The sequence below is a fragment of the Camelina sativa genome, chromosome 12, assembly GCF_000633955.1.
Source record: "Camelina sativa cultivar DH55 chromosome 12, Cs, whole genome shotgun sequence".
NCBI classification, from domain to species: Eukaryota; Viridiplantae; Streptophyta; class Magnoliopsida; order Brassicales; family Brassicaceae; genus Camelina; species Camelina sativa.
Window position 1 is genome coordinate 27,073,225 of NC_025696.1, and position 20,762 is coordinate 27,093,986.

The 20,762-nt window shown below is 33.5% G+C and overlaps 4 protein-coding genes across 4 annotated transcripts; 1 reads left to right on the forward strand and 3 right to left on the reverse strand.

Moving 5' to 3' along the window:
* LOC104732697 (RNA polymerase I termination factor-like) lies at window positions 10,659-13,394 on the forward strand. Its single transcript, XM_010452275.1, has 2 exons — window positions 10,659-12,594; window positions 12,964-13,394. Exons 1-2 carry the CDS (start codon window positions 10,848-10,850, stop codon window positions 13,128-13,130), a joined length of 1,914 nt encoding a protein of 637 aa, XP_010450577.1. The 5' UTR covers window positions 10,659-10,847; the 3' UTR covers window positions 13,131-13,394.
* On the reverse strand, window positions 13,556-14,921 carry LOC109128196 (DNA-directed RNA polymerases II, IV and V subunit 12). The gene is made up of 4 exons (XM_019234166.1): window positions 14,841-14,921; window positions 14,687-14,750; window positions 14,126-14,218; window positions 13,556-13,825 (listed from the first exon to the last, which is right to left on the reverse strand). The coding sequence occupies exons 2-4, from the start codon at window positions 14,733-14,735 to the stop codon at window positions 13,803-13,805; spliced, it is 165 nt and encodes a 54-aa protein (XP_019089711.1). The 5' UTR covers window positions 14,736-14,750; window positions 14,841-14,921; the 3' UTR covers window positions 13,556-13,802.
* LOC104732698 (probable metal-nicotianamine transporter YSL4) lies at window positions 14,888-17,651 on the reverse strand. The gene is made up of 6 exons (XM_010452276.2): window positions 17,176-17,651; window positions 16,914-17,086; window positions 16,738-16,835; window positions 16,495-16,632; window positions 16,228-16,417; window positions 14,888-16,108 (listed from the first exon to the last, which is right to left on the reverse strand). The coding sequence occupies exons 1-6, from the start codon at window positions 17,528-17,530 to the stop codon at window positions 15,047-15,049; spliced, it is 2,016 nt and encodes a 671-aa protein (XP_010450578.1). The 5' UTR covers window positions 17,531-17,651; the 3' UTR covers window positions 14,888-15,046.
* Window positions 17,931-20,173, reverse strand: LOC104733906 (putative F-box/LRR-repeat protein 23). The gene is made up of 2 exons (XM_010453430.1): window positions 19,851-20,173; window positions 17,931-18,426 (listed from the first exon to the last, which is right to left on the reverse strand). The coding sequence occupies exons 1-2, from the start codon at window positions 20,171-20,173 to the stop codon at window positions 17,931-17,933; spliced, it is 819 nt and encodes a 272-aa protein (XP_010451732.1).

Sequence of the window (20,762 nt, forward strand, 5' to 3'; positions counted from 1 at the left end):
ATCAATCTCGGTAATTAAGGAAATATCCGAATTTTTGGTAATTAAAATTTATGGTTTTCATTTAAATACCTTAAAGGAAAATGAAATCAGAGTGTTTGCCTATAACGAATAACTCTGTTTGGAATCTTAAATAACTAATCTTGAATGAAATAATATACTGGATCCGAAAAATATTATTCTGAAGTACAAACAGATCCGCGGGTTTTTTTTCCTTCTGTAGTCGGATATGTAAGGATCCGCGTCCCGACCCGGCAATTTTTTAAGTGATCAACCGAGGGTATTTTTCGTCATTTAAAGAAATCGAAACTATAGGTTAATTAGATTAAATTTGTGATTCTCTAATCATTTTTATTGAAAAACCTACCAAAACCAAGTCATGGTCAATTTTTACTCTAGAGAGTACTTCTGCTTTAATAGTATAGATACCGAGAAAAGTTGTGCAAAAGAGTTAAAGGAAGCCATGCACAGACTATTATACACATTTTACAATATATACATAGTCTTAATCCTTCTGTCATCTAGAAGATGTACGTCTTTTTTTAAGAGTGTTTGTAAGAGATAAAAATATGTTTTGCTCACTCAGATAACAAGAAAATTATGGATCTAGTGTTAACGTTTATGCATGTAGTTGATGTGAAGCTGCTTGAAAAAAGGCTTAGAGTAATATAAAAAAATTTCTACATAAACAAGAAGTAATATTTATCATGAAAGCCAAAGACTTATAAAACATATTACGAATAAATAACTTGAGACGCGCATAGATAATATTTGCAAACACAACATTGTACTAGCTAGCCTGACTGGTTTTGCCATCGTTTAACCTTGCCTTCAATGTGAACCTTGTTTTAAGGATTTTGTTTTTGTGGACATCTATACACTCTCAATTTCTGAAAGACTTCCATTTGGATTTCTTGGAGATCACTTGTAGAATGGCGTGATTTTGCTTCTTCATCACTTGAACCATTGTGGGTCTTATATTGGCTATTGAGCTCTATATTTATGCAGTTTTCTGCCAAATTCGCAACCGTTTTAATGCTCTTCATTGTTTCTTTGTTGTTTGTAACAATGCTTTCGTCTAGTTCCTCCGAGAACTTCCTATTTCTTAACTTCAGGTGTAACCACATCATCAAATTTGATACCTCTTCTCTGAAAGTTTTATCAACAAATTTTTCTCTCCCTGATCACTCCAAATGCATAAACGTCCACTTAGTGTTTATTTTTCAAATTACTATAAACACACAGATTCAACATGGATGTTTATACCTGCAACAAAGAGACTTCTTAGACTTTTTCTCTTTGAAGTTACACAATAATCAAAAAAAATTATTGATTAAAGGTAAGCAAAAACTATGAAAAATATAAGAAAAAACTGAGTAAAACATAAGTTAAATATATGACTAAATACAAAATTAAAGATCTAAAACTTGTGATATTAAAAAAAAAGTTAACGTTCAGTAATTACTAACCACACAATGTAGTTGCCGGCAAGAACAACATCAGCTCCAAACAACTGAACAAGTTAAAGACCTCAGTAATTTTCTCTAAACAGTTAATTTTTCTTAACTATTTTCACAATATCTGAAAAGATAGGCCAAAATCTTGTGCCTCAAACTTTGTACATCGATTTGGTTTTGAATTCATTTATCCTTCTCTCTCATCAATTGTTTTCAAGATTATTCGCTTGATAGCAATCATGTTTCCTTGGGGATGTTCTCCTTTATAAACAATGCTGGAACCTCCTTTTCCTAAGACGTTTTCATTGCTGAAATCGTTAGTGGGCTTTTTAAAGAATATCTCTATTGTATATGTATGACCACAGTCACTTCCATCAATAATATCCTGGCGAATCAAATGCTATCTCCTCTGTTTCCATAGGTTTCCTACACTTGTACATCCAAATTAATAAACCAATAATGGTTAGGATGAAAATTGTAGCTCCAACTACAATCCCTACAATCATGAAAACTGAAACACCTCCTCTCGACTTATGCTTGAGCAGAGAATTCCCTAGGTTGTACGGAACTCTCGAACTTTAGAACCGCTCCACTTAAGTTGGATACGTTGAGAATCCGTAGAAAGGGAAGTGCAGCCAAGGATGACCAAATTTCTCTTTCGAGATTGTTTCTTTGGAGATAAACCTCTTCTAAAATGGCTAGAAGTCCTACCGCAGGTGAGATTACGCCACCTAGAGCCAACCCAGAGAGCTTAAGAGATATGACTTGATGGTTATCAAAGTTTCATTTAACACCTTTCCTTCACTACAAGAAAAACTGTCTAAAGACACAATTTTTTTTGCAGATATGCTCCAAATCTTGTGGCTATATTGCCTATAGCAATGGAAAGACACAAAATATTTTTTGAAGCTAATTGAATTTTGTGGCTATTCATAGTTACATTGCCACTACGCAACCATAACAGAATTTGTAGCTAATAGCCACGAAATCACCACAAAACTGTTTGTGTCTATAATAACCACAGTTAACCACAAAAGAATTCCTAACCATTAGCCAAGACGTGTTACAAATTGGCGACAGATAAATTTATGGGTAAGTTAGCTATCTATGTTGTCTTCATCTAAGTTTCGACGAAGAGAAGTAGAAACCGACTCATTAGGATCATCATTTTGATATTAAAATGATCCAAGAGCATAGATATGCCCTTTGTTTGTTAATTGCCATCTGAGAAAAAAGTCAATCAAAACTTCGTTAGCAAAGAAGAAGCATCAATTAAAAATACAATATCGTAAACAATCTCAAAACAAAAACAAAAAATCTTATTATCTTTTTTACCTTTTTAACAAAAAAATAATATATAAATGCAACAATAATGTTAAAAAGTAGTTGGACATTGAAAAGTAAATAACATACGTCATATACAAGGCAAACAAATAGCACAATAATCAAAAGAAAAAAACTGATCAAAATTAAGCAAAAACTATGAAGATTATAAGAAAAAAAAGAGTAAAACATATGTTAAATATGACAAAATTAAAAATTAAAAGATTCAAAAAATTGTGATATTAAAACAAAACTAAATGTTTAGTAAGAACCTCATACCGAATTCAATGAACTTGATTATTTTAATATATAATGGAAATGTTATGTGGTAGTTATCTATTCAACTAAACTAATTTGCTAGAATGAAATTTTTTTTTTCCCACAAACTACAATAGTTACCAGTACCACTAAGCTATAAGCCTATAACTGTAACTGTAAATTTTCTAAAATAAAAGCCCCAGTTTAAAAGAAATGCCACTAGTTACCAGTGCCACTAAGCTATAAGCCTACACTAGTTACGTTTCATATTATTCTAAACGTAAAAACCGCATTTTAATGAATGATTTTTCAACTCGTATCGATTTACATTTTCTACGAGGTACCTAAATGACCATTTGAACAAAGTCACATGTTCTATCATCAGGTGATGTGATGTAGTCTTCATCCTCTTACGTGATTATCTCATGTTTGTTGTGGATCAGGTATTTTATGCCTTTTCTGGTTTTTCGTCCTGGCTTGCTCGACTCCACCAGCAAATCCGGTCGAGTGTAGCACTAATGGGAGAAATTGCACCATAGTCAATTCCTATGGTGCCTTCTCGGACCGTTCGACATGCATTGCTTCCATGACAGCATATCGAACGACAGAGAAAGATCTACTCGATGCCGTAGCTCAAGGAACACAAGCAAAGCAGAAGATGCGTGTATGACTCAATTCTCCAACAGCATGACGAAGCTTACTTGCACTGATGGTTATGACGGCCGGCTAATCAGCACAGAGTTTCTGAACCGTACACTAAGTGTGGACGTGGAGGCAATGACGTTTACGGTTCAGAGTGGGGTTTCATTGCGTCAACTCATAGAAGATGCTGCGAAGTTCGGACTCGCACTAAGAATGGCACCACATTGGTGGGGACTGACGGTTGGAGGGATGATGTCTCCTGGTGCCCACGGCAGCGGCAGTACTTGGCACGGCGATGGATCTGCTTTCCATGACTATATATGTCACGGAAATGCGAATGGTCACCCCTGCGGCACCACATCTAGGATATGCCAGAGTTAGACTTCTCAATGGTAGCAACTCCTATGAGTTAGACGCATCCAGAGTCTCTCTTGGCGTGTTTGGTGTCATCTCGGAGGTACACTATATTCAATATTAATACTTCTTTTCCAATTAATAAAGAGCAAGGAGATATTGGTTGTTAACCAAATATCCCATTTTCCAGGTGACTGTCCAAGTGGAAAAGATGTTCAAAAGATCCCTTACGTACATCAAAGAGAAGGACCGTGGTCTTACAGAAGCTATTGAAAAGCTCTGGGCTTGTTGTTTTCTAAAGAGGAAGATGGGGAGATGCCACCTAGAGCCAAGCCAAAGGTTAAGGGATATGACTTGATGGTTATCGAAGTTGCATATAAATACCTTTCCATTTGCAATAAGCAAATGAAGATATCGTAAACCATCTCAAAAAAAAAAAAAAAAAAATCTTATTAGTTATTAGTTATTATCTTTCTTTTTTTATACCTTTTTAACAAAAAGATATATATAAAAATGCAACAATAATGTTAAAAAAATAGTTGGACATCGAAAAGTAAATAACATAGTTCTTTTTTTCCAAGTACAAGTATTTTTTTTTTCCAAGTACAAGTATTATAAAACAGAAATTCAACATGGAGACTTCTTAGACTTTTTCTCCTTGAAATATTTTGCACAATAATCAAAACAAAAAAAAAAATTGATCAAAAATCAAAATTAAGCAAAAACTATGAAAATTATAAGAAAAAATGAGTAAAACATGTTAAATATGACAAAATAAAAAATTAAAAGATCCAAAAAATTGTGATATTAAAACAAAACTAAATGTTTAGTAAGTATTAACTACACAAAAAGAACATGTAGTTGCCGGCAAGAACAACATCAGCTTTAAATAAGTCAAAGACCTCAGAAATTTTTTCTAGAAAATTAATTTTTTCTCACCATTTCACAGTATCCTAGAAGATTGACTAAATTCTTGTGCCTCATACCAAATTCAATAAACTTGGGAGGCCCATGGAGAAACCGTGGTCAATCCATCTTCTTTGCTATCGAGGCAACCTCCCGATGACATTAGATTGTTATGGAAGCTAACAACTGGATAGCTATCAAAAGTTGAACTTGTAATTCCAAATTAAAATTTAAAAGTTCTACATGTCTTTATTAGGCTGTAATTCGCATAAAAGGAAAAAATTATCATATCAAATCATATGATGAAGAATATAGTGCACATTTTCTCCGAATCCATTAAGAAATTAAAATAAAATAAATGTATTTACCAAATTATCTTAAAATACTGATGAAAGACCCTCATCAAAAGTTAGTAGAAATGTATTACCCCTCAAGTCCTGGATCCATGTGACTTTGTTTTCTATATGAAATTCAAATGGTTTGTACTGGATCAGAGATTTTAACCCAGTAAATCATTTTGGTACCACGTATAAGTTGTAGTACAGATTCGACAAATTAATATCTAAATTTTTTTCCAAATTATTTTGAAAGAACTATTTTAAACAACAGAAATATGATAAAATGCCGTAAAAACAGAAATATATATGTGTATATATATATTGAATCTTTTACCTGGTAGTGGTAACTTCTGGGGAAAAAAAGACGCACTAACTGCATTTCACTTAGTCGAAAATAAATATAGTTAATACATAACAGTTCCATTATGTAAAATAAAAAATCAAAAATTTCGATATAATCTTATCATAAATTAGAAATTAAAAAATCTGAATATCTTCTTAACTTTTTGTCAAAGTAGTCGGATATCAAAAAGTAAATAACATACATGATATACAAAGTAAAAAGATACTTTTTTTTTTTTCTTGGAATACTATAAAACAAAGATTCAACATGGATGTATATACTTGCAGCAAAGAGATCTGTTTTTTCATTGTATACCAACTTAAATAATCAAAAGTAAGCAAAAACCAAAAAACACATAAGAAAAATATGAGCAAAACATAAGTTAAATATGAAAAAATTCAAAATTAAAGATCTAAAATTGAAATATTAAAACAAAAATAAGAGATTAGTAATTACCAACATACATAATAAGAATGTCACAATATGTGAAGATAAAAAAATTATTTTACTTTTTGTTTTAAAGGATTTTATTTTTATCGACTTTAAATCAGACGATTGACACGATTTTTTTTTGTAAAAAGAAAAAATTGCTTTAAATGCCCAACAAAATAAAATCAAACAGATTGAAATTTATTTATAAATCATTCCACCTATTTAACGCATGGAATGTAATAAAATGAGAAAACTTTACATGTTTGTTTTTTTTTATTTTTTTTTTTTATTTTTTTTTATTTTTTATCTCATGACTTTTAATCACTTTCACTATTCCATTCATATAACTAAGAAAACAAGAAATGAGACTCACAGTTGTTCGTTCTTGGCAGATCCTCAAATCTTTCTGATCAAAACGCAAGTAAACCCCATAAAGAATTTTTTTTTATAACTCAGTAATCTGATTTCGAGTATCCTCCTGGTAGAGATTTCTGTCTTGTTCATGAAAGGAAGAAGAGTATGATGGACCAAGGTTCTTATGCTTAAATTTTTATTATACCGTTGCATGAGAAGACATAACAGTCGAACTCCTAAAATAGGTTGCCGCAATCGTGAGAGAGCTTAGTGACCTTATTTACGTCAAAGTCTTGTAAGAAAACTTTTGTAACACCTTGACACATACATTTCATTTTGTTCTTTTGTATACTTCAGAGTGTCTCAAAAAATATCATGCAAGATTTTGACGTGGATAAGCTTCCTAAACTCTCTCACGCTTGCGGCAAAATTTTAGTCCCTGGGTCATACTGCGGAAGTAAGTGCCACTAAACTTAAACTCACCCTTTTGAGTCACACAATTTATCTTAATAAATTTTATATTTCTCTTGATCTTTCAGTTAATAAAGTTCCTGGTGGTGCATGAACCACAAGAGCATATTGGACTGAATTATCTCTTTTTCTTGAATCTATATCTACTAGAAAGAGACCATTATTAATATGAACTAGGTATGGAGCTCCCGCAATATCGCGGGGGAACTCATTTTAGTAAAATATTTATTACAAAAATTCTTTAATTAACTTTATTTATTAAACTATTGGGATTCCTAAACTATTTAATAAAAATTTCAAAAACATATAAATTTTTGAAACATTCTTTATATTTTATTTGAAAAATATTTTTTTTAAAAATAACCTTACTTTCACATATCATAAAATAAATAATTATCAATGCTACACCCATCAAATTAATCAAATTAAACAAATTTGTACGATATAACTGCCACAAAATTACATTGCAGTCGTGTTATTTCGTTCCCTTTTATTCATAAATTTTCGTTTGCATCTTTTCAATGTAACCTTTTATCTGTGTCTTTTCGTCGTAACTTTTCGTAAAATAATTTTTTAATTTCTGAAAAATGTATGAATGCAATCTACAGTCGTGTCTTCTCTTCTTACCCTTACAGTCATATTTTTGTATATTTTATGAACCATTACAATTTGTTCTCTTGTTGTCAAATATGATATGTAAATAATTATATTTTTAATTTTTTTTTTTTTGGTTTTAAATGATAAAATTATGAATACATTTTATAAGACACTATAAATTTCTTAAATAATCATATAATAAATTACATATATTAAAAAAATTTGAGGATCATTCTTAAAATGACATAATGATTTGTTTAAATTCATTTCAATTAATTATTTTAATCTATTTTAGCATAACTCAAACATATTTCTATTTCCAAAATCAGTTTTTACTTCATAAAAATGAATATAAATATTACTATTCAGTCAATCAGTAAGAAAATTACCAATCCTCTCAGATTTGAATATAACTAAACATAAAATTATCACATATTTTATTTATTTGAATCAAAACTCAGTTATATATTCATATAAAAAACAATATATCTATTTTCATAAAGGCAGTATTGTAAATGAATATATGATACAAACAATTATCGTTTTATAGATGAAACATATTTTTATATAAAACAACCTATAGTCATTAATTTTTTTAGCAATTATAATAGATTTTATATATATATATATATATATATATATATATATATATGGTTAATCTACTTACTACTTGTTTTTCTCCGTGTAAGATGCTGGTTAATTATCTTGAGGCATACATATATAAATAACATAATAAATATTAGAGGGGAACAATAATAGTTAGAACTTATAACAATAATAGTTAGGTGTATGATGTAGCATCACAATGTGCGCGTCTAAGGAAGATGGTCGGCCAAGGACGGCCAGGTTCATTTCTCTCACACGCTCTTTCTTGTTGGCAGTCAGAATCCAAAACCTTTTCAAACTTTTAAAATATTTCATATTCAGTATCTTTTGTTGTTAAGATTTCAATTTGAGTGTATTATGACTAGAACTAAATATACAAATTCCATTAACCTATATGAAGTTGTATATAAATCTTTGTCATCAAGATAGTTTATTGGACAATCATCTCAACCGTCAATCTTTCTGTTGATCACCGGTTTTCCATTTCCCAATAAACTGAATATTTCCAACAGTAGAAAATATAATAGAACGAACTGTGATATTTTATTTTTATTTTTACCTTGATATTTCATAATGATAGATTTTTTTAAAAAATAGAAAAATAGAAATCCTTATTGTTTTCTATAATACAATTAGTTTTCTAATCAAAAAGCATGGAGTAGACAAATATATACTTGTGACAAAAAAAAACATAAACGAGCCAATATGCTCTCATTTTCTAAAAAAACCAAATTGAACCACATTTTTTAACATCGAAAAACAAAATTTCGGTTTGGATTCATACCAATGATAACCCTCGATGAATAGATGGTTAAAGAGAGTATCTTAAGATTACTTAAACAAAAACAAAAAGATTATTTAAATATATTTTAGTATTGTAGACACAGCCATAAATATCAAATTTACCAAAAAATTGCAACGGTTCATAAAATAAATCAAAAGTTCTAATGGTTCATCAAATAAACAAAATTTGCTGTGGTATAATTAAAAGGTTGCAACAATTCATTTAAATATATTTTAGTTATTTAAAACTAATAGATACTATTTGATGAAGTGTTTATCCAAGTGATGTGATCTTAAATATTAACTATACCAATGTTGTAATGGTTCAATTAAAGGGCTAAAATATATTTTTAATATATTAAAATTATAATTTATGAAGATGTATACCTAGAGATTGAAGATAATTAAATATTACAATGATTAACAAAATATATCAATACAAATATAAAGAAAATTTGAAACAATGGTGAAAAGTTATTTATATATAGATTTCTAAAGATGTGAACATTTGAATAGACATAACTGTTTGTAAAAGACAAAACTCTATATTCAAAAGACGTAACTTTTTAGAGAGACGCAACTGTAAATTTTTTTTTGTCAAAAATATAAAATAAAGAAAATTTGAATACAATGATGAGAAGTCACTTATATATAATAAAGATGTGAACATTTGAATAGACACAACTTTTTGTAAGAGACACAACTCTACATTTAACAGACGCAACATTTTACAGAGATGCAACCGTTGAAATTTTCTGTCAAAAAATATATATATATATATATATATATATATATTACGAAAAGGTACGTCATTTCTAACAAATTCTCTTTTAACTAATACAAATATAAAGAAAATTTGAATACAATGATGAGAAGTTTTTTATATAAAAATTTCTAAAGATGTGAACATTTGAACATACACAACGGTCATAAAAGACAAAACTCTATATTCAACAGACGCAACTTTTTAGAGAGGCGCAACTATAAAAATTTTCTGTCAAAAATATAAAATAAAGAAAATTTGAATACAATGATGAGAAATCACTTATATATAATAAAGATGTGAACATTTGAATAGACACAATTGTTTGTAAGAGACACAACTATATATTTAACAGACACAATTTTTTACAGAGTCGCAACTGTTGAAATTTTCTGTCAAAATATATATATATATATATATATATATATATATATATATATATATATATATATATTTTACGAAAAAGTACGACGAAGAATCGCAACTGTTATTGGTATTTATTCAGATTGTTATTATTATATAGATTGGGCCAAAATCCCAAAAAAAAACTTGAGCTGGCTAGGTTATGTGCAAACAAAAAAAAGCCATCTAAAATCTACAAACAAAAAACGAAAGGCAGAGATGGCTAGAGATGTTCTCTATGTTACCACTAGTCGATCTTGGAACTTCCAAAATTATGTTCTTTGGATGGCTAGATGTTCACCAGTTAACTTATCTCTTACGATCTTCCAATCACTTTAGATTCCAAAAATGCATCTTAGCTCTAGCTATTTCAATGTGGTCTCAAATCACTTAGATTTCCAAAAATGCATTGCATGACAAATTATCATGTCAAAAATGCATTTCACCACACGACATTAGAGTTATTTATATACTCCAAGGCACCAAGAGCAAGACGTTGGGCCTAGTTAACCTGGGCCTCCCAAATGGAGAGTGTTGTCGAAGACCCAAGTTCAGAGGTATACAGTATACCGTATACTTGTAAAAATTAATTAACAGAATTAAACACCATAATCCCTAATAATAATCTCAAATCCCAAATTAAAATAAATAAACCCTTGCCTCCGCCATATCACAAAAGCTCCGTCACATGTCTCAGACTCGCCGCCAGTATCATCGCCAAGTCTTAAACTCACTCCATCGAATTCGAAAATTGAGCGAACTTCCCGGCGAAATTTTCTGATTAGGGGTTTCGTAACCGAATCCATCCGCCGGAATCTGAGATGGCTGAGGATAATAAAAAGAAGAAGAAGAGTGATGACGTTAGGGTTGATCCTGGAGGAACCGTTGAAGAAGTAGTTTCCGAGCACAGTTCTACGAAGAAGGAGAAGAAGAACAAGAAGAAAAATCGAGAGATTAAGGATGATTCTGCTGGAGAAGATGGGGAGCGTGAAAGTGAGAAATTGGGTGAAGACGCTCTTGTTAAGAAGATCAAATCGAAAAAGCAAGTGATTGATTCTGAAGCTGAGGATGGTGTGGAGAAGAAGAAGAAGAAGAAGAAGAAGAAGAAGAAGAAGAAGAAGAAGAAGAAGAAGAAGAGTAAGAAAGAATCTGGGAGTGATGTGTTAGGAAACAGTGAAAGCTCCAAAGTTTGTGTTAAGAGAAAGCGGGAGGATTGTGATTTGGGAGCTGAAGAATACACAGACAAGGAGGTGAAGAGGAAGAGCAAGAAGAAGAAACCAAGTGTTGATTCAGAGACGAGCTTGAACTCTACAAATGATGCCAAGAGAAGTTTCATGGAGGCAAACACAAGTGTGGATCCAGAGGATGATAACAAGGACTCTACGAAACTTGCAAAGAAGGATAGGAAGAAGAAGGAGAAACAACAAATTGTGGATTCTGAAGTTGAAGATAACAAGTTGATCAACTCTACTAATGATGCAAGAAAGAAAAGCAAGGAGAAAGACGCAAAGAAGATACAAAATGTGGATTCAGAGGCCGAGGAAAACGACTTGAACTCTGCGAAAGATGCAAAGAAGAAAAGGAAGAAGAAGAAGAAGCAAAGTGACGTTTCAGAGGCTGAAGAAAACAACAATGATGGCAAAGATGCAAAGAAGAAAAGGAAGAAGAAGCAAAGTGAAGTTTCAGAGGCTGAAGAAAACAACAATGATGCAAAGAAGAAAAGGAAGAAGAAGAAGCAAGAGCGTGGTCAGGGTGATAAAGATGTGACCACACCATCAAGTAAAAGCACAAAAAGGGTGACATTTTCTGACCAAGTGGAGTTTTTCCCTGCTGAGGACGAAGAATCGGAGGAAGATGAAGCAGAGGTTAAGCTGGTGAGAGGTAAGCGATTTACAAAAGAAGAAGATGAGTTAGTAAAGAAGGCTGTATTAGAATACGTTGATAACCATGCTTTAGGAGATGATGGGGTAAAGATGGTTATGGAATGCAAGTCACACAAACAACTTAAAGGCTGTTGGAAAGAAATTGCATCTGCTTTACCTTGGAGGGCATATGATAGTGTTTATCATCGTGCACATACTATATTTGAAGAAGGATCCAAGGGTGTATGGACGCAGGAGGATTTGGAACTCGTTATAGAGTTTCAAAAGAAACATGGGAATGATTGGAGAACACTTGCAGATGCGTTGGGTAAAGACAGGAAGCATGTGAAAGATGCTTGGAGGAGAATAAGATTGGCATCCAAGAAGAAAGGTCATTGGACGAGGGAGGAGTATCAAAATCTCTTTGATCTTGTGAACAAAGACATCAGGATGAAAGCGTTCCAAGAAAAGCACTCAAAACATGGTATGCTCAAAGACAACATCCCTTGGATGGCTATAAGCGACGTACTTGGAACACGAGACCACGTGACTTGCTGCACTAAATGGTATGATCAGTTGACATCACCAATGGTAGCAAAGGGAACATGGGCTAACGTAGATGACTATAGACTCCTGGAAGAGCTTTTGAAATTGGATGCTGCTTGTATCGACGATGTGGATTGGGATTATCTTTTGGAGAATCGAGATGGGGAAGCTTGTAGAAAACGGTGGAACCAGATGGTCCTTCATATTGGTATACCGAAATCGAAAACATTTTTAGAACAAGTTGAGATTTTGTCTGAAAGGTATCGTCCTGACATAGCTGAGGACAGAGAGGATTTTGACAACAGACCATATGATCCTGAAGATTAAGTTTGGAACCATACATTAGATGTTTTCTTGGTACTTCTGTTTTGTTTGATAAAATGTATTGGTACTTTCTCTGTGTTCGCGGATAGAAACTCTGAGAATGCATTTGATTTTAGCATCTCCAAGACCGAAGAACTTATTGAANTGAAATTGGATGCTGCTTGTATCGACGATGTGGATTGGGATTATCTTTTGGAGAATCGAGATGGGGAAGCTTGTAGAAAACGGTGGAACCAGATGGTCCTTCATATTGGTATACCGAAATCGAAAACATTTTTAGAACAAGTTGAGATTTTGTCTGAAAGGTATCGTCCTGACATAGCTGAGGACAGAGAGGATTTTGACAACAGACCATATGATCCTGAAGATTAAGTCTGGAACCATACATTAGATGTTTTCTTGGTACTTCTGTTTTGTTTGATAAAATGTATTGGTACTTTCTCTGTGTTCGCGGATAGAAACTCTGAGAATGCATTTGATTTTAGCATCTCCAAGACCGAAGAACTTATTGAAGCAAGTCCAGGCTAAGCTAAGCTAAGCCTCAGATACTACTTGACGAGGCATTTTTAAGTTGGCTTGTATTTGATGAATGCTAATAGTGTTTGCTACGTTATTAACACACTATGCTTCGGTCTCTTCCTAACACTTTGTAGAGTTTGTAGCAAACAAGATTGATCTATGGCACATACAGTGCCTTTTCCACTACTAGAAGCTGACCAAATAGAGAACACTAAAGAACAAAGGTAGCGAAACAACGAGATATGTTTTGCTTATAGAAATGGTGAATGAGTATTGAGTAATTTTAAAAGAGATTGTAGTCAATAAAGGATTCTACCAATGTGAACTTAGTTATTCCAAGGATTACATCAATCAAAAATCGCAAAGAGATAAAGATTGTAGAGTCACACTTGTGATTAAATCAACTCACACTTATAATCAAGTCAACCGAATAGGCAATGTAGCAAAAACCACGTCGATATATATTACAAACAGAGGCAAAACGTATCCACCCATCTTAACAGACTATGAACCATCTTCAGATTCTCAGCGAGCTTCGTATTGAACAACTGCAAGATAATCAAACGACCATATAGATTAGCCGGAAACAAGATCACAACATGTACATTTTGAACAAGAAAACCAACTGATTAACAATCCAAATACAAAAGGCGTAGACCGGAATGTATTTAACAAAGGTACAAACTCAAGGTAAATTGGAAAACAACCAGATCCCTATATCATATGTTTTGAGACAAACATCTGAAAACGTTCCATCAGTATCATAAACTAAGAACAAGAACAAACAAAGATGGGTCAAAGAAACCTAAAAAAGTTACAAAACAAAAGGAGGATCAAGGATTAGTTACCTCTACGGGTACGCTTCTTGTAGAGGATACGGTACCCACACTCTCTGCATTGGATGACATCCCCAGACTTCAAAGTGTTCTCTTGTCCACAATCTGATACAAAAAAAGAAGTTTAAGCCAAATTACAAAACAAAAATAAACCTTTTTTACATACAAAATATCAGAGATCTTCCTATGAATTTTGGGTTTTCATTGTATATGTCTGAAGCTGTTTGGGAGAAGCTTGATTTTTAAGCAAAAGCAAAAGCTCCTCCTCAAAAAACCTTAAGTCACATAAGATCAAAACAATACAGGAAAGTATTGATGATCAGATTGATTTATGCCTCCTAACTAAGCCAGATTATGAAATCTCCTAATAGATTAGGATTCATAAGGCTACTCAAAAGAGGCATATCCAACGAAGAGTGTCTGGTCTCTTTACGGTTCACAAATTTAGCATTTAAATTCACAAAGCTACAAGTCTTTTTACAAGGAAAAAAGCAAAACAGTAACAAATTTCAAAGCTTTTCCCTTCAAGTTCAAAGCAAGATGTTTCAATGACAAATTTGAGTCTAAGCTTACCTCCGCAGACGTAAGTAACCGGTTCGGGCAGTGCTGGTTGTTGATCCATGGTATTGAAGCGAATCTATTCAACAAAAGAAACAGTACCCAGAAATTAGAATCAATTTTAGCGACCAGACAAAACTTCTCAGTTCAGGATTGATTTCGTACTTACCCTAGGGTTTTGTTGTTGACGATGTTGATGATTTTGACGAAGAGACGAGGAGCAAGGGTCATTTATTATACTTGTATAAGGTTCTCGACATTAAAGCCCATATAAAGTTGGGCCGATGGGCTTATCAAATGCCGGTCAACGTTGACTCTTTTTTTAAACTCTAGTTTAGTTTGTGATTTGTCTAGCAACAATATACACAAGAAAGTCTAGGATGGTCCAAAGTACATACAGATGGGTGGATTGATTCTTAAGATTGAAAGAATGGCGGATGGGATAGTCCAGATTCCATCGCCACAGATCAGTCCTGAAGCTACTGCACCCGAGTAATCATCTGCGTCTTTCTTATTCATCCGTTCCCATACAAACATAATCACAGTTCCTATGAACATGTCGATGGTGAAGTACGCTCCTATGTAGAACGGACCAGCCATAGCCATTGGAAGTGGTATGAACTTAGAGATCTTCAGCGGTGTGATTTCTCTTACTAGATTAACAGCCAGAGCAGCGATGAAGAATCCGCAACAAAGAGCCAAACAATGCTTAGGCAGTTTTGCAAAGCCTTCTATCCCTAGAATAGCCATTTCGCGGTAGATGACAGCGTAAGGTGCTTTGTAGACACCATCAGGATCACCGATATCAAAAGCAGTCCAAAACAGCCAGAACGTGATAGGAGTGATTATGCAACCCATAGCTGTACCTAAAAGCTGAGTTACAAACATGGATTTTGCAGACGACAATGTGAGGTAACCTGTTTTAAAGTCCTGCATGAGATCAGCTGCAGTTGAGACGATTGACATCATAAGACCACATGCTGCTAAACCGGCAATGACTCCACCTTTACTACCTACGATTGAAGCGATGATGAAAAGACCAGTCTTTCCGTAGGTTGAAGGCATGCTCATATCCGTTAGCCCTGCTCCATATGAGTTGCAAAAAGCAAGAGCCGGGGCAACCATGTATGTACAGAGGACTAAGTACCATTTCAGTGGTGGGAATATCAACGGAACTGTAGCGGTTGAAACGGCTGCCAGACCCATATAACCAGAAACCGCAAACCCTAGGGGTATACGGTCCTTGAGAAATACGTCATCTCTTTTCTTCTTCTCCAGCAGTAACTTCGAGGTCTCATTCGTACCTAAGATGTCGGTAAAGAGAGGTAGGTGGTGTTGTTTGGAGTTTGTGTTGCCGAACTCTTTCACAGTGACAACAATGATCTTAATGAGGTTGTAGAGACCGTCACCAAGGATGATAGCAGTGGGAATAAAGACCTATATAAGTTCGGTAATGATATGAAAAAGAATCAGTAACCACTGCAGAGAGAGTATACCAAATGAAACAGATCAACTCTGTTCTCCCCTTTTTGAACTCTGTGATTTGTTTATTATACCTTATAGCCATAGAGACCTTTGAAGTCGTTGGCCTCAAGGTCAGATGGATACCAGTCGCCAGCATGCTGTGATATAAATGGCCAGAGAAAACCCCAAGAAATGATTGCACCGAGAAGAACAGAACAGTTCACCAAATGGGGACAGATCATACCACATCCAATAAAAGTAGGACTGAAATCAAAGTAAAACCTGCGCACCAGAAAAATCATTGAATCATTTGCAATAGATTATTGTTAAACTGTACTATAGAGTAACTATGAACTTACGTGTACTTGAACAGCGTCAAACCAAGAGTGGGAAAGTGATCAAACCCACAGGCACCACCAATACCACTGAAGAACCACTTGAAGCAACTCCAAACTAAGCTAAGGCTCAGGTACTTCCCAAGACATTTAACTTGGTTTCTGAAGTAAATAACATTGGAGATGAGAATATTTAATGAAACTCAATTAAGCTATGTTCTGCAGGGAGATGATGAGATTGAAAAGTTGAATCTTTGACAAATTTACCCTGCAAGCTCTGCTCCAGTGTTGTTGTGGAAACTGTTAATCAACATTGCTGTAGCGGTTCCACTGGGATACGTAAGCTTGTAGTCCAAAATCATCACCTGTGAGTGAGATACTACTGAATAAGGATCAAGATATCAAACAATAGTGTTCTCTTAGCTTAATATTGGTTCTCTTACCTTGCGAAGTGGAACGAGACTGAAGAGACCGAGGAAGCTAACAACAAATAAAAAGCCAGTCATCCACCACAATCCAGGATTTATAACATCTTCAGGATTGTTTCCAGGATAATCAGCACCAATGAGCTTATACGTTCTATCATCCATAGCTATCAAATACGAACCAAACCCTCCTGAACAAAAAAAAAAAACAAGAATTCAAGAAACAGCTCTAAAACCAAAAAACCCATTTCCAAGCTAAAGCAATGTTGATTCTTAGTACCGCTGTAAGCAAGGCCGTAGCAGGAGACAACGCAAGTCTGAATAACAGTGTTCTCTTGCTTAGTAAAAGGTTTAGGTGAAAACCCTAATTGAGACAAGAAGCCAGTCCACGACTTGACGAAGAAGAAGCCGAGAAGACCAGCAGCTACGTTTAGCGAAGGAATGATTCCGATTGTTAGATTGAGCTTATGGGTTATGATACAGAACAATGTCCCCAACAGGGCACTAGCGACCAAGCCTCGGATCGTGATCTGGTCCTTCCACTCGGGGACATCTTCATCATCGTCATCCAGATTCGTGGCTTGTAACAACAATGTCTCTGTTATCTCCGTTGACTTTGTAATCTCCGTCTCCATAACTACAAAAAAAAAACTACTTCCTTTCTCGAGTATTTTCCGGCAGGTTTCACCGGCAAATTACATAAATCTGATTTTTTTTTTTTTTTTTGTTTTTTTTCCATGTGATCGATTACTCCGACAAGAACACACATACCATTGGCGAAGGAAATGGTGGCAGTTGACTAAATTGCGGTTATAAAACTTTATGATTGACTAAGACGTTTCATTGGTTAAATTATCGAATAAGAAAACAACATGTGTCCAAAAGTGACGCTGTAATTTTTCGGTCTTCACATATAGACCACAGTGCTCATCATTTTTGTGCACATGCATCAGAGCCAGAGGAATATAAGTGAGATACAAAATCACAATTGGCTAATAATGTTGTTGTTCCTTAAACCATCTATTGACTAGTTGTCTAGTTCTCTGGTTGTTTTCTTAAGGAATCCATTTGAATTCTGAATTGTGGATTTAGCTTACCCAAATTAGGGTGGCGTCTCAACACCTTGATCTTCTCCGAATATCGGTTTTCTAGATCCCGGATATTGAAACACCGGCGTAGATCAAGGTGCTCCAAGTTAAGACAGTTGTCAAGATTGGCGTATAAGCCGATGTCTGAAAGTCCGTTCCAAAGAAGCTGGAGGTGGCGTAGTTCGGTCATGCTCTCGGCAATTGCTAGGGCATCAACATCATCACTGTTAGAGCGCCAGTAAGAGCCCCAGTAACACAAGCAGTTTAGCTTCAATGACTTTAGCCGTGAACAAGAATGACCTATAGCTTTCAAATCCAGTCTTGACCACATAATTGAGACCTCGAGCTCTTCAAGCCGTGGAAGTTTTCCAACTGCGTTCACAAGTCCCTCTTTCGACATTCCATAGTACATTGCAAGTCCAAAGCTTCTCAGATTGCTTGCTCTGCAAATACATATATTGCTTATGAAGTTTAATCATAATTCATAAACTAAACATTAATATAAAACTCACTAGGGGCTGTTATTGGAGAGATGATTTCTAAATCCATATGGAATTGTAAATCCATAATGTAGATTTTGAAATCCAAAAACAAATCATTAAATGAATAACATGTGATTTTAAAAAGTATTTGTAAATCATAGAACCAATAACACATAATTTTGATAAGTATTTTAAAATCAATGATTGAATAATACATGTCTTAGTCTTAAGAATCTCAAATACTCCCTCTGTTTCACAAAGAGTGTCATTTTGACATATCTTCTTTGTTACAAAAAGTGAGTTGATTGATTTTGTTTGAATTTTATGATTTTGCTGATTGTTAAACATTTTTAATGATTGAATAATACATTACTTAGTCTTAACAAGCACAACGTCTATTAAGAACTTATATAAAAATCACATTTAGTAGTTATTATCTTTAAAAATGTTTTTGAATTTTTTTTTTCTCAACCAAACATTAATTAAAAGGAAACTCCAAAATTGAATCTCAAGGAAAAACAGATATATCCTTCTCGTGAAGGACCGAGTTTTCAATACATTCTCAAAATCAATTATATATGAGAAAAAAATACTTTTTTTAGTGTCATTTGTAGATTTTGTCATTTTCTTTAAAATATCTTCAAATTGCTATTTTCTTATATTATAAAACACAATTCTACACATTATATTTGCTTGATTTAGCTCTAATATTTTTAGGGTATAGTATTTGTTATTAAGTATGTATTTTATTTTAAAAAAACTCTAATATTAAGTTTTTAAGTGGTAAAAAACTCAAATATTAAGTTTGTTTGAGCCAATCTTGTTCCTCTATTGTCAAAAAAAAAAAAAGTGGTGAAAAATGGCAAATTTGAAATATTTTATAGAAATGGCAAATTTAAAAATTGCTGAACCAAAAATAGCATTTTGAACAATAATTCCTACATTCTCATACTTCACTACTCCTAAATCATTACTATCCACACTACTCCTACTACTTATCCAGAACAATGAATCGTTTAGATTGTGACCACTGACCAGAATATTAAATTCTAAGGATGATTACTTCTTCTCCTAATTAATCATTGCAAAGGATGCATATATTTTTACGAGAATTATGAGACTGTGACCAGAATATTAAATTATATAAGGATGAATGGATGATTACTTTTTTTTTTTTTTTTTTTTNGAATGGATGATTACTTATTCTCCTAATTAATCATTGCAAAGGATGCATATATTTTACGAGAATTATGAGAGTGTACAATGTGAGATCAAAGAACTGCTAACGTTACTTGTAAAAGTAAAACCCATATATCATGTTAACGTGAAAGCCATAGAATCGAAGATCTAATATAAGGAAAGAAACAAGAAAGAGAAAAGAGAACCTGTCGGCAATGTAGTTGAGGAGTTCAACGGTGCCAAAAGCCCCAATCTTGATTTCGACCAAATCGCCTTTGCTGCGATCAACGGCTTTACTGCACATCTTCTCGAGGTCGCGAACACAAAATCCTCGGCTTCCAACGTTTTGCATGTCGATTTTGCGCCACATAGAAGGGTCTTTAGTGACGCGTCTCCACGGTTTGCAAACTTTCTGAGCGTTTTCAAGTATCTCAACCACGTCAAGCCGGAGCAGAATCGAAGAGAGTAAGTCCGGTTGAAGCTCAGCCCAGTTGATGGGTTTCTCGTTAACCTTCAAGAAGGAAGCCATTTCTGAAAAGATAGAGACTCTCAAATCAAAGGAGTGAAACAAAGAAGAAGATTATAACCAAAAAAAAAAAAAAAAAAAAAAAAAGATACGTAGTGAAGTTGGATTTTGGACCTTTCGACTTCTTCGCAAATTTAAATGTAGTAGACAGTTGTCATTTGTTATATACAGTATTTATTATGATTATGTTTACGATACCAATTTGTTTCCACGTACACTAATACTGAAGAGTATTCATTATGATTATGTTTACGATAACAATTTCCTTACCAAAATTTTTTTTTATACAATAACAATTTCGGACCTTTCTGTTTCCAGTACACTAAAATACTGAAATAGTAGTAATCATTATGGCTATGTTTACGATAAAAGAGCTATGATAAATATATCTAACCGTGAATTACATATTTAAAGTTGATTAAAAAATTTCCATTACTAATTTAACTATTTTTGTGTAAAAAAAAAAACAGTTTGTTAGTTATCGAAGAAAAGACATATATAAGCATAACTGTTTGTAAAAAAAACACAATTATAAAAACAAAAAATTGTGATGAAAATATGCAAATAAACTATACTTAAAAAACACAACTCT

Coding starts and splice junctions, on each gene's coding strand:
- LOC104732697 (XM_010452275.1), top strand. CDS start 10,848: ATGGCTGAGGATAATAAAAAGAAGAAGAAGAGTGATGACGTTAGGGTT. Junction 12,595..12,963: donor TTATCTTTTGGAGAATCGAG/ATGGGGAAGCTT, acceptor TGGAGAATCGAG/ATGGGGAAGCTTGTAGAAAA.
- LOC109128196 (XM_019234166.1), bottom strand. CDS start 14,735: ATGGATCAACAACCAGCACTGCCCGAACCGGTTACTTACGTCTGCGGA. Junction 14,219..14,686: donor GGTTACTTACGTCTGCGGAG/GTAAGCTTAGAC, acceptor TTTTTGTATCAG/ATTGTGGACAAGAGAACACT. Junction 13,826..14,125: donor CAAGAAGCGTACCCGTAGAG/GTAACTAATCCT, acceptor ATTATCTTGCAG/TTGTTCAATACGAAGCTCGC.
- LOC104732698 (XM_010452276.2), bottom strand. CDS start 17,530: ATGGAGACGGAGATTACAAAGTCAACGGAGATAACAGAGACATTGTTG. Junction 16,836..16,913: donor GTCTCGTTCCACTTCGCAAG/GTAAGAGAACCA, acceptor TCTCACTCACAG/GTGATGATTTTGGACTACAA. Junction 16,418..16,494: donor TTGACGCTGTTCAAGTACAC/GTAAGTTCATAG, acceptor TCTGGTGCGCAG/GTTTTACTTTGATTTCAGTC.
- LOC104733906 (XM_010453430.1), bottom strand. CDS start 20,173: ATGGCTTCCTTCTTGAAGGTTAACGAGAAACCCATCAACTGGGCTGAG. Junction 18,427..19,850: donor CTCAACTACATTGCCGACAG/GTTCTCTTTTCT, acceptor ATGTATTTGCAG/AGCAAGCAATCTGAGAAGCT.